This window comes from Spodoptera frugiperda, chromosome 21, assembly GCF_023101765.2.
Source record: "Spodoptera frugiperda isolate SF20-4 chromosome 21, AGI-APGP_CSIRO_Sfru_2.0, whole genome shotgun sequence".
NCBI lineage: Eukaryota > Metazoa > Arthropoda > Insecta > Lepidoptera > Noctuidae > Spodoptera > Spodoptera frugiperda.
This window is the reverse complement of record NC_064232.1, coordinates 6,640,471-6,654,432: the sequence shown is the minus strand read 5'-3', so window position 1 is coordinate 6,654,432 and position 13,962 is coordinate 6,640,471. Positions and strand designations below refer to the sequence as shown.

Below are 13,962 nucleotides of genomic sequence, written 5' to 3'. Positions count from 1 at the left end.
TGACTCAATGAACAATAAAGAAACTATGAACAAAAAATTATGAAAATAACTATGAACAAAAAAAAAGTAGGCTTCTGACTGACTCTGATGTTCAAGATCACTGGCAATGAAGTTGTTAAGTAATAAGTAAAACTAGCTACTCCAACTCCGGCTTAGTTTACCCGCTACTCAGTTCCTGTTGATCGTAGCGTCATGTTTTATAGCCTATAGTCTTCCTCGATGAATAGACTATCCAATGCAAACAGATTTTTTCTAATCACACCACTTGTTCTTCAGATTAGCGCGTTTGGAATAAACAAGTAAACTCTTTAGCTTTGTAAGTAAAAAATAGATTCTACAAGCATTGTATTTCGTGGTGTGAATGAATTTATTAAAGGTCCTCTCGTGTCCATGGATGGCACCGATTGCTTTTTTTATTTTATTTCTATTTAAGTATATTAGTTCTCCACGGACTCTTGTTTCGTGCCCTTATCATATTTTTTTTACAATAACTCTAATCAATATTTATACCGCACCTGTAGTGTGTATGTGTTGATAACCCTTTATTCATGTATTAGTTTAAGTCAGTCATCTATGAGTCAGTCGTAATAAATCACTCGTGGCAGATACACGTATTTCATTTATCGACTCCCCGCAACTCGCACACCACATGGCGACCCTGCCATGCGCGAGCGCCGCGGTCCCTACCTACTGTTGCCGGGTGTCGCGTATCGGGCGAATTTTGCAATTCAGCGGATTCCTGTTGCTTATTTACCATCAGGTGATCCGTCTGCTCTAGACAAAGAGATACTTAAGTTAGTTAGATACCTACTTTGTATATTACAGGTACACAGAGCTGGTAAAGTTGCTGCTAGAGAGTGGAGCGGCAGTGGACTACAGACCTAACACCGGCGAGGAGTTCCCGAGGACCACACTCTGCGACGAACCTCTCAGGCTGGCCATTAGGAACAAACATTATGTAAGTTTACACCACGCCACCGGGGCTCTTTTTTAAGGGAGGAAAATTATCTAATGTCTTCTCCCAGCTTGGGCGCGACGAGAGGGAGTGTCAGACTCTTACTGACTAAAAACCACCCCGTTCCTACTACTGCTTTTCGAGCCGGAGCCCCGGTAAACCCGCTAGGTAGTCCGCAGTTCCGGATAGGCTACCGGGGCTCTGGAATCCAATTCCGATCGATTGATATTGTGAAATTTCGTGGTAATCTATACCGTGAAATGAACTGAAATGGTATTGAGTGTGGCTTTATATTCCGTACTCTGAATGCTATTTTAACAGCTACGAAAGGGGTTGTATAGTTTTGTATGTTTGTTATATGTTTGTAAACGCACCCACGACACTGAAGAAAATCCTAGTGTGGGGCAACGTTTAGAAAGAGACTATTCAGTTGCGTCTTTTTTGTTTAATTATTATTAATTACTAGCAAACCTGGCGATCTCTGTTTCGATACCAATGATTCTCCCTGTTTTCCTGCATTTCAATTCACTTTTCATAAACCTCGTTCATAAACGGAGCCCGAGACCTTTACAACGAGTGCAAAACCATGGAAATCGGTTCGTGCGTTCTGGAGTTATAGCGTCAGGAAGGAAAACACGTCTTATTTTTATATTATTATAAATTATTATGAGTTTCCACTAAGAGTTCCTCTTCATCCTTACTCATCCATCTCTAATCTTCTTCGCAGGAGGTGGCCCGTCTTCTTTTGGAACACGGAGCAGACCCAAACAAGCGTTACTTCTTCGGAGCGGAGATCAACTTGGTGTCCGACCCTGAATACTTGGAGTTACTGCTGACTTTCGGAGCCAACCCTGACTCCAGAGACAGAGCTGGTTTGACTCCGCTCATGAAGGCTGCTAGGCAGAGAAAGGTGGGATAAATTAATAGAGTTTTATAATTTACTAGCTACTTCCGCGCGGTTTCACCCGCTCGGCTCTTATTGGTCATAGCGCTATTCAACACAAAAATAATTATTCAAATCGGACCAGTAGTTCTGGACATTAGCTTGTTCAAACAAAGAAACAAACTCTTCAGCTTTATAATATTAGTATAGATAATAAGGACATTTTTATGCCCTATAGGCTAAAAGAGCAGACAAATTTTTCTTTTATGGTATAAGCCGGTAAACGAGCATACGGATCACCTGATGGTAAGCAATCGCCGCCACCCATGCACACTTGAAACACCAGAGGCGTTACAAGTGCGTTGCCGGCATTTTGGGGGTTAGGTATTTAAGGGTTGTTGGGAAATCGGGGATTAGGAAGGAGTGTAATTGGGCCTCACTCATATAACGCAAGCGTTTTTTCACGTCGGTTTTCTGCTCGGCCGTGGTATCACTCCAGTCGAGCCGGTCCATTCATGCCGAAGCATGGCTCTCCCACACTTAAAAGTATTTAGTAAAGTTTAGTTCCTTATCCAGCTCTTAGCTAGAGCAGGATTGGTGAATAAGACTTCATATTTTATTGGTGCCTGCCTCTTTGGTCGAGTGGTCGCAAGTGCGACTGCCGGACAAGGGGTCTCGGGTTCGATTCGGGGAAAGTATTACTGGGCTTTTATCGGATTTTCGAAAATTTCTCAGTAGTAGCACGGAGTCTGGAAATGTGTGTCTCACCACCTATTACAAGGGACTTACAACATAAATTGTGAAAAGTAATGTACATTGTACAGTGGCATTACATGCCATATTGTGCACCTCTGCCTACTCCTTCGGGGAGTAAAGGCGTGACAGTATGTATGTATTTTATTGATATGTCATTCTGACTTCTGTTTCCAGGGTCTGGATGCTGTGCTCCTGCTCATCAGCTTCGGAGCCGATGTGAACGCGATGGCGGACGCCAGGAATGACTATAGGACTGTCATGCATTATGCCGTACTTAGTGGTAAGGGTTTAAACACGTTTTTTTATGGAATAGGGGGCAAACGAGCAGATGGGTCACCTGATGGTAAGCGATCAGCGCCGCCCATTGACACCCGTAACACCAGAGGAGTCACAGGTGTGTTGCCGGCCTTTTAAAAAGGAATACGCTCTTTTCTTGAAGGTCGTATCAGTTCGGAAATACCGCCGACGACAGCTCATTCCACAGTTTTACTGTAATGTAACTTAACTGACTTATGAATTCAATTCCCCAAGCTATGGAGATATTTTCTTTAAACGTGATCCGTTTACAAACATATATATCATACCTACCTGGACCCATGAGAAGCAATTAACGGATCACATGTAAAAATTTACACATAAAATGTCTTGGTGGTCCGGAAGTTTAAGACGTCCTCTTCTCATGCATGCGGTTGCGGAACCTACCAACGGCATGTACCGTTGGTAATGTATGACATTTTCCGAGTTACATGTACTTTCTAAGATTATTTAGACACCACTGACAGACGATGAAGGAAAACACTTAAGTTTTCTGCAGGCTTAAAGCAATAAGATTTTAAAATGATCAGGCGGATCCGTCCTCTACTGTACATACCAAACTTTGGTAAAAAATTAAGACAATGGCATTTTTTTAATAGAACGTTTTCTTACCAATATGTTCTTTATGTCTCCAGGTAACCCAGAAGTAGTGAACCTGATGATAAAGCAGGGTGCTCGCGTCAACTACGAGTGTAATGAGTTCAGCAAGCCCAGCCCCCTGGACCTCGCCATCTTGAAGGGAGACGTCGCCATGCTGCAGATGCTTTTGGCTGCTGGTAAGATAAACGTAGTTACTGTGTGTGGAACAAAGTTTGAAAAACACTATACTGAAAACCGCCTCAAAATTGTTTTAGCTAAACGCAAGATAATCGCACTCAAACATACATAACTTATACTTTTTTTGTAGTCGGTTTAGACCGAAGTTAGACGATAACCATCGAAGTTAGGAATCTCGATAATATCCCGTGTTCCAGATTTATAGCATGTGACCTAGAAAATTTCTTGGCGCATCATTAATTCAGTTTACCTAAGTGTGGGAGAGCCATGCTTCGGCACGAATGGACCGGCTCGACTGGAATGATACCACGGCCTCACAGAAAACCGACGTGAAACAACGCTTGCGTTGTGTTTCGTTGAGTGAGCGAGGTTACCGGGAGGCCCAATCCCCCCCCTGACTATATTTCCGTCTGATATTTGGTACACACTCTTATTCTTGTTGACCATACAATATAAGCTATTAATTTATTGTGAATCTGATTGAAAAAGAGTAACTTATGTAGTTTCTTGCTCGTTCTTCTCCATAAGAATCTCCACTTTGGAACGATCAAATAGAGCAACTAGAGGACTGACCGACAGACTGAGATATTTTAAATATAATAAATAATTAAATAAATCTATATTTATTTTGACGTTCAAAAGTGCCATCCAGGTCTTGAAATAAATAATTTTGACTTTGGTTTTTAATCTAATTGTTTCTACAACTACCTCTATTATGGATATCAAACGAAAAGGCTTGATTGGTAGAATCGAGCTCATGCAATTAAATCTTGCTGTTTCCAGGTGCACAAGTGAACGCATCCAGCTCGGTGATCGGATCCCCTCTACACGTCGCATGTTCCGACAATATTACAAATAGGAAGGAGATTGTACAAGTAAGTTTATTATAAAAGTTAGTTTTTATTAAAGGGGAGGACAGAAGTGTTTCTGTGACGCGCCGGACTTCAATGTTCCGGTGTTTTCATGGTTGTATCTACTGTAGATCCTGGTGCACAGGAGTTGCAGCGGTACGGGAGGTTGTGGCGGGCTTGTCCCATAAAAATCTGTTAATAAGACTCAAAGTCAAAGTCAAAATTATTTATTTCAAATAGACCAGGGGCCTTAGTCTGCTATTACAATTGTGTCAGAATGGTCGATCATTGATCAGTGCAAGAGGGACGGAGTTATACAACCTACATAGGCAAGGCCCCAGGAAGGCACTTTTGAACGTCAAAGGAAATATAATAATATTAAAAAAAAAGTTTGTCTGTCGGTCAGTCCTCTAGTGATGCTATTTTGCTCTTTCCAAAGTGTAAATTCCTATGGAGAAGAATGAGCAAGAAACTTCATAGGTTACTCTTTTTCTATCAGATTCAAAATACAATTCTTGGTTATATTATTTCGATTGCTTCAACTATCTGAGAACAATATAAAACTAACAATGTAAACAGTCATTCATGTCCCTGGAACGCCGCTTCAGTGTTCCGTGGTTTTTATAGTTGTATCTACTGTACATCCTGGTGCACAGGAGTTGTTGCGGTATGGGAGGTTGTAGCGTGCTTGTCCCATTAAAAAAATCTTTTATATCCAGATTCTCCTAGAAAGCGGTGCTGATCCAAACCTGAAGGTATACAACGATGAAGACGCCACACAGCTGCGGCCGGCGCTCGCTGAGTACCTCGCTAGCAATCCGGAGCCCAGCGCTGAGATAGTTGCCCTGTTGCTCAGATACGGAGCTAGGGTAAATATAATTAATTATTATGTTATCGGTTTACTCACGTAACTGTTTGACGAGGAACTCGACTAGTTTCAAGCTATGCTAGACTCTAGAGGCTCATATTCATGAGCGACTGTCGCACTGCAACTGTTTGCGTACGTTAGTAAACCGATTACACTATAATTAATTTAGAATGTCTTACGAACGTTACAATAAAATTATGGGGTAAATATAGTGTAAGGAGAATGAAACCACCTCTACAACTTACTAAATAGTTTTAATATTACTAACACAAATACAATGCTTGATATTACCAATTTCTGGCTACAAAGAATACAATTAAAGAGATACGATTCAAAAGCGATATAATGCACCGGTCGCGGTGCGGTCTGGAGCGGAAGTGGGCGGAAGTGACGCTTGTCTTATCCTGTCAATTGAATTTGACAGTTCGACAAACGTCAAACCGACGACGTTCCCTTACACGGCCTCTCCTGACACACTGGCGTCCTCGACAGGCGTTGTTGCACCAACTTCTTCACCGTCGAAGACTGGAGTGCTCAGCACCTCTGTCATCGGAAGGATCTGCACGAATAAAAACACATCCCAAGCTATATTAAGTGGCAAGCAAGTGTTGAAAAGAAATATTAAGATTTCCAGTCCTGTTGAAAAGAAATATTAAGATTTCCAGTCCTGTTGAGATAATAAATGATCTATTGCAATAATAATTAGTCATATACAAAGCAACATAAGGTCTAGGTCGCAAGCAAGGCTAGACATAACACACAAGGTCAAATTATTCAGCAAGGCATAATACACAAGGTCAAGTTATTCAACAAGACAACACACAAGGTCAAGTTATTCAACAAGGCATAACACACAAAGTCAAATTATTTAACAAGACATAATACACAAGGTCAAGTTATTCAACAAGTAACACACAATGTCAAGTTATTCAACAAGGCATAACACACAAAGTCAAGTTATTTAACAAGACATAATACACAAGGTCAAGTTATTCAACAAGACATAACACACAAAGTCAAGTTATTTAACAAGACATAATACACAAGGTCGAGATATACAACAAGACATAACACATAAGGTCTAGACATCCAACTAGACATAATACACAAGGGCTAGTTATCCAACTAGACATAACACACAAGGGCTAGTTATCCAACTAGACATATCACACAAGGGCTAGTTATCCAACTAGACATAATACATAAGGTCTAGACATCCAACTAGACATAATACACAAGGGCTAGTTATCCAACTAGACATAATACACAAGGGCTAGTTATCCAACTAGACATAACACACAAGGGCTAGTCATCCAACTAGACATAATACACAAGGGCTAGTTATCCAACTAGACATAATACGTAAGGGCTAGTTATCCAACTAGACATAACATATAAGGGCTAGTTATCCAACTAGACATATCACACAAGGGCTAGTTATCCAACTAGACATATCACACAAGGGCTAGTTATCCAACTAGACATAACACACAAGGGCTAGTTATCCAACTAGACATATCACACAAGGGCTAGTTATTCAACTAGACATAATACACAAGGGCTAGTTATCCAACTAGACATAATACATAAGGGCTAGTTATCCAACTAGACATAACACACAAGGGCTAGTTATCCAACTAGACATCTGACCTATTTTTATGATATCTTTGATTGCTTATGAGCCTTTTTTTTCTTTATTATTGATTTAATTTATTTTAATTGTATAATTCTTTATTATTTAATTTGAATTTTTAATTTGATTATTTGTAATTTGTAATGTTGATTTTAAATTTGTATATCTTGTTTTTTGTTTATTTTATTATTATTTTAATTTGATTATTATAATAACTATTGATTGTAATGTTATATAGTTATGCATGTAATTTGTAGTAATTATGATTTTATTTTTCTTTTTAAATGTCTCGATACTGTATCAAAACTGGGGAGGAGCGAGACAACCCCAACACAAGTGTTATTAACCACTTTCAGGGGCTCTTTTGAGCACTTGAGACATAATACACAATGTCTAGACTTCAAGCAAGGTTAAACATGGCACACAATGTGTCTAGTTATCCAACTAGACATAATACACAAGGTCTAGACTTCAAGCAAGGTTAAACATGGCACACAATGTCTAGTTATCCAACTAGACATAATACACAAGGTCTAGACTTCAAGCAAGGTTAAACATGGCACACAATGTCTAGTTATCCAACTAGACATAACACATAAAGTCTAGTAATTCAACAAAACCAGACACAACACAAGGTCTAGGTTTTAAGCAAGACTAGACATAACACAAGGCCTAGTTATTCAACAAAACTAGCTATGGTTAGCCATTCAGCAAGTACTCACATGCAAAGAAAGCAGCACACCCAAAGGAGTCCATTTGCCATTCCAGGGCACTATGAACTGCAACACAGCAAAGTTACCTTTCCAAAAGCCACAGCAACAAGTTTCAACTCATTTCGGTCATTCTTCAAGATTCTTGTGACCCTATAAGGTCCGTGCATTCCAGGATCTGGTTATGACAATAGCAAGGTCTTCCTTTTGGAAAACATGAGGTGCTCAGCATACTGTGTCACACTCCAATGCCAATCAAAAAGTTGAGTGGAGACGCTTGAGTAGTTTCCTGATTGGTGACATTTTGCAAATGCCACAGCTCTTCAGACCACTTATTCTTCCTGTTATAGGTCTCAACCCTTAACATATTGAAAAGAGTACAAACACCGCTCCACTTGACCATTGGCATGATACATCTCAAGAGTTATGTAGTGAATGGAGCATCCTAAATCATTACCCCATTTTACAAAGTTTGCTGATTCTAACATGCAACCACAATCAGCATCTATAAGATGCAGAGTGCAATACAAGGAGATAGCATTTATAAATGCTTTCTGTAGCTCATAAGAATACTGTCTGTACAGTAGGTAAATAAGACAGCAATTACAAAAAGCATCAACCAGAACAAGAACATGCTCATAGCTATTATTCCAGTAGAGGACCCAGGACATCGGTATGAAGCAACTTAATTTAGGTATGAAAGCAACTTCTGGCTTTTGCCATGAAGTAATGGGTTGTAATGGTGCTTAAAGAATCCACTTACTAGCCATGCAAGCTAAACAATATGCCATATACTTTATCACAAAAGCATTAAGACATGGTTCCTTAACCAAAAGTGATTTGGGATCAATCCAATAGTTTTATATGCACCGATGAGACAATTTTAATTATGAAAGATTTTAAGTACCATAGCCATAACTACTAGCATCAGTATGTGCCTTCGTATTTAAATCAGTTTCAAAGATAGCGATAATAGGTTCACTCGGTGAATATTGATAGTATCAGTAAGGGCTTGATCTTTAGGAAAAACATTTAAGTGTAGGATTTTGAGCAGGTCTGTATTAAGTAATGTGATTTTACAGCCTCTTTAGAGTGAACAGTCTCGATTTACGCGACCTTAATTTTTACTCCCGACTGGTTTTACAAAAGTAGAAAAATAATTAACTAACGTTGCTAGCTTTTAAGTTAGGTTCATTGACCCCACGCATAACGATCGCGCTAATTAGTTCGTCACTTAACCCTTTAACAATTTGTAATCGTAATAATGATCATCTTACGTACTCAGCATACGTAACAAAACTATCAGAATTGGTACTCATGACCTCGTATAACATGTTCGCTACGTCAATCTCGCACACAATGATTTAAAATCTCGTTTGAAGTTACTCCAGGACCGATCCGTAGTAGGTAACCCACTCGTCTAACCAAGATTTCGCGTCGCCTTTAAGACAGTGACCGATACGTGACAAACATTCAGCATCATTCCACATATTAAGAATTTGAGCTCGGTCTACCTCATCAAACCAGGCATCAACGTTGTGTATATTCGGGTCAAAATTTGAGACGTAAAAATCACGTGTTCCGCCATATTTTAAAGAATGAATTGCCTCAACGACTTTTTCTGTCGAATCACAATTTGATGGTGGTACTTCGATATTAGACGACGTACCTAACGAAGATCTATCCTCTAACGCGTTTAGCCTCATAAGAATTGTTTGAAAGGAGTTACGTAGCACTGAATTACTCCGAGTTCGCGGGCTGCGCGCGAGACGGTTACGATGCCGACGCCGTTTTGAGTGTCGACTCCTCGAACACGGATCTCCACGGGATATGTGAGATCCACTGCGTGAACGATCACGTTTGCCCATTGTTACACGCAATTACACAGTAATCCGTCACTAGTTACGCCACGAATCAGTCTTTTATAAAGCTCAGATTTAAAAGTAATGTGGATTATGTATTAGTCACTTTCATACATAGGTACTTACAACTATTTCAGTAAAAAACCTTGGATTTTATTTAAAGATAACTACCTATTATGACATAGGTAACGTTAGGAGCTTTAGGAAAAACATTAGGGCTATACAAGTAAAATCAGAGCTAATAAAATAACACGTTTTTAAAACATTTGCGCTTTCTTCTTTCAGGTCATCATGAAAACTCAGTTCCGTGATCCGGACGGCATCCTGAACCATCTCCAAAACGTCACGTCAGAAGAGTACCAACATATCTTCTATCTCCTTCTCGAAGCAGCTGAAGCCTTCGATCTCTGCATGATCAAAAGAAACAACACAGTAACAGCCACGCAAAAAGAAGCCTTAATCCATTGCGCTAAGACCCCTATTTCCTTGCTCGCCCAAACTAGGATATTTTTAAGGAGATATTTTAAAACTATGCTTGTTGATGTAGTTCCTGATATGGAAATACCTAAAATTCTTCACCAATACCTACTTTTCAACTGCCGTTAAAAGGAGGTTTTAATATATTAAGGTTTCATTACAAGGCTGTAAAGAGGAATTCTTTTGCCTCATCCCTTTTGACAGATAGTTTTCGGTGTTGCCAGTTTATTTTGTCCCCCGGTTTTGTGGGTGATTTTTGTTGTGTCAGGATTTGGTCGGTGGAATAATGTGGAAAAACGATTTTTTGACAAGAAATGAATTGTAGAGTTCGTAAAAGGGCTAGTACTGTTAATATGTTGACAGTACGTTTTATGTTTGATATAATAATGTTCTCCTATTTTTGTATACCTAGTTCTTTGTGGTAAACTTGTATTTTTGTATCTCAAGTGAAGAAATCACATTTTTGTCGAACTTAGATGTTAAGTTTAATCATTGTATCTATGTTTAAGTATTTTGTTTGCACTGCACATTATCCATTATGTATTAGAAGAAGAAGAAGATAAAAAAAGAAGAAATATAAAAGAATAAATTTAATAATATTTGTATAACTATTGAGTAAGATCTGTCAATAGAATGATTTTAAAACGAGAAGACGACATATTTTCCAAATATCTTTATTCATGCCTTCATTATAGAAATTAGGAAAATTATGAGAAAATTATTGAAAATATATTTACATAATTGATTTGTTTTAATATTAATTCTCGTACACCATTGCACGCATGGATGATTTTTTTTTAATAAATGTGTTTTGATATAATTAAAGTGCATCAGAGAGAAGAAATTATGAATAATATTGTTTTTTAAAATGGTAAATGACGGTTCATATTATAGAAACGAAGTGATGAAAAATATTGTTTTTTAAACTGATTAATGACGTGTTTCTAGTCCACGAGAGGCGCTAGTGTAGCTAAGGGTCTATAGAACCAAGTTATATTTTCATTATTAAATCAATGCTCAGTCAACTTGTGACGATTTATTTTTATTACACATCGCCGCATCAGCGCACGCTGCTCATGATGAAGAGTCCCTCTGTGACTCGAAACTAGTAGAGGTTTTCTCTATTAATATACGTGAGTAAACCGTGATTTTTAGTTAATTGTGACGATTTAAGCTGATTGAACTTATAAATAATATTTTAAGCCGCACTAGCACAATATCATGAGTTTAAATTTTCCTTTATTTTGTGCAACCATTTATAAATAAAGTTTATTTCATGATAAATATATAAATCTACATATATGTATAGCTATCGCAATGTATTGTAGTCTGATTTCTATACTATGTGATATTTTGTGATATATTTTAATTTTAAGACTTTACGCTTGTAACATCGAAGTTACAGGCAATATGTATGTGACGATTATTTTGTAATTAAGTCAAATAAATGTGTGAAACATAATTAGTCGTTTTGTTTATTTAGTTTATTGTGTAACATAGAACTCTCGAAGAAAAATATAGAAGTGCACATAATATGTAATCCATCATCCATTTATTTCAAGTCATGTTTTGATTGTTAGGTTTTAGAGGTTAACTTATTGATAGCTTACTGCCATACTGCGTAATTACTGAGAAATTTTAAAATGTCTAATAAAATCCTTAGGTAATATTACTTCGAGCCGATTTATGCCCTAGTATTGAACTCATAACTCATCGAGACTAAGCTCTAATTAAAATCAGATAATTATAGTTCCGAACACTTGATTCACATACTTTTAAAAAAGATTATGTGCAAATATTGTATGAACTATTAAAAGATTAAAAAAAAACTATTATGAATTCATTAGCAATTTGTAAGTTTTTTTTACTTTGCCCCACACTAGCATTTTCTCCTGTGTCGTGGATGCGTTTACGAACATACAAGTTCACATGCACATGACACAGAACTGAAACAACAATTTGTGGATCACTCAGAGTTGCTCCGGGAAGGAATTGCAGCCGTTTGCCCAGTCATCGCACCAAACGTGCATTATTTTAGTGGTACGCTTTATAACGTAGCGTGTTACTTTAACTATATGTTTAATTGTTATTTATGTTTATAACAAAATAAAACAAAAGATAATTTTGTTATAAAATATTTGTATTATATAATTTAAATTCCCGCCACAGAAGAATATTAATTTATTACCACATCAAATAAAAAATCTACCAAATCCTACCATACCAATTTACTTTCCAACTATAGCAACATTCACACAGTGACTTGTCAAATCTACCAACTTGCAAGTTAGCGTCGATAGTGAATCCAAATAAACAATTTATTTCTCGATTTCTCTACGAAATATAACAAAATTAATCCCAAAATGTCTGACAAACAAAAAGTAGACCTCGGCCTTCTGGAAGAAGACGACGAATTTGAAGAATTCCCCGCTGAAAGTAAGCATTTACGACATTTTGTTTTACTATATCGTACTTTGTGAGAATTTGACTAAATTTTTGATGCTATTTTATTCTAGATTGGGGAACTGAGGATGCTGATGATGAGGACGTGTCAGTTTGGGAAGACAACTGGGAGGATGACATCGTACAAGACGATTTCAACCAACAATTGAGGTTAGTTTTGTTTAGTATGTTTTAATGACGTCAAAACACAATGATTCGATGATTAAAGAGTGTGAATTTGTATAGAAATGTATCTAAACCTATGAATAATGTGAATTATAGCGTCAGCTTGTGATATAAGTACATAAAAATTAGAATTTTCGTAGACTGTCTTTGTCTCAAGCACAAATATTGCTCAAGGAAAGGAAATTTGGATTTGTTTCCTGTGTTTACCAAATGTTAGTTTGTTTTTGAGAATGCACATGAACTGTACCTTTATTATGAATTTGGTTGGTTTATTTGAGCTGCCCAACCAGAGCATGGAATATGCTCTCCTTTTGATTACTTTAAACGTAAAGCAAACTCATAGGTGTTAGAACTGCGTTGGCAGCCTTTTGGGGGTTAGGAATTTAAGGATTGTTGGGGAATCGGGGATTGGGAAGATTGGGAATGTGGACGAAGCTGCTAGCAGAAGCTAGTATTTTATAAATAATTAGTATTTGTACTGAAAATTCATCCATATTCCATTTTGTCTATGCATTATTTTAATACATGTTTTTTCTATTTCAGGTTACAACTAGAAAAATTGAAGGAACAGAACAAGGCTTGAGTAAACTTAGCGTACCTAGGTTTAGACTTAAATTAATTATCTAAGTTTTTATAATAAACTCCAATTTTTCTCATAAATATTTTTATTTTCCATTCTGTAATGTAACTTAGAATTCATGATAAATAATTCTATTTGTATAATAACTATCATAAGACATACTTAATTAACTAAAAATCATGGTTTACTCACATACATTAAGTCTTTGACTGCCAATAGAAAACTGTTGAAGGCAAATCCTCCGCTAACATCGGTCACCGGTGACCACCGTGGCGTTTAAAGTGTTAATGGAGAAAAGCTTTACTAGTTTCAAGTCACAGAGGGACTCTTCATCATGAGCAGATGCTCGTCGCGCAGGCTACGTGATGACTTCAGTAGAGGAGTTCCTCTGTGACTCGAAACTAGTACATATAGCTTTTCTCCATTAATGTATGTGACTAAACCGTGACTTTTTAGTTAATAAATAATTATCTTGGCTTAGACTATTCCATCATTTCTATGCCCCACAGAGTTTTCACACCTGTTAAAAGTATGTTTTAGATATTTATTACTTTGCAGTACAATACTAACTGTAAAACAGGGTGAATAGAATTCGAAAGGGTAAATAGATATGGGAATGGGGTGAATAAGTGTTAGGAAAATGTCCTCACATCTATTCGCCCCCATT

The 13,962-nt window shown here is 37.5% G+C and overlaps 2 protein-coding genes across 4 annotated transcripts in view; one reads left to right on the top strand and one right to left on the bottom strand.

Annotated features, from left to right (window-relative positions):
- The window catches only part of LOC118280341 (ankyrin repeat domain-containing protein 50-like), a 28,348-nt gene extending 16,799 nt beyond the window's left edge, over positions 1 to 11,549 (top strand). For all 3 annotated transcript variants that reach the window (XM_050701940.1, XM_050701938.1, XM_050701939.1), the window contains exons 4-10: positions 826 to 958; positions 1,683 to 1,865; positions 2,769 to 2,874; positions 3,545 to 3,685; positions 4,470 to 4,561; positions 5,257 to 5,406; positions 9,896 to 11,549. In XM_050701940.1, the coding sequence (XP_050557897.1) occupies positions 826 to 958; positions 1,683 to 1,865; positions 2,769 to 2,874; positions 3,545 to 3,685; positions 4,470 to 4,561; positions 5,257 to 5,406; positions 9,896 to 10,216 (1,126 nt within the window). In that variant the 3' untranslated portion in view covers positions 10,217 to 11,549. The remainder of the gene's footprint in view (positions 1 to 825; positions 959 to 1,682; positions 1,866 to 2,768; positions 2,875 to 3,544; positions 3,686 to 4,469; positions 4,562 to 5,256; positions 5,407 to 9,895) is intronic.
- Positions 1 to 13,962, bottom strand: part of LOC118280249 (scavenger receptor class B member 1) — a 271,827-nt gene that overhangs the window by 51,202 nt on the left and 206,663 nt on the right. The gene's annotated exons all lie outside the window — the stretch shown is intronic.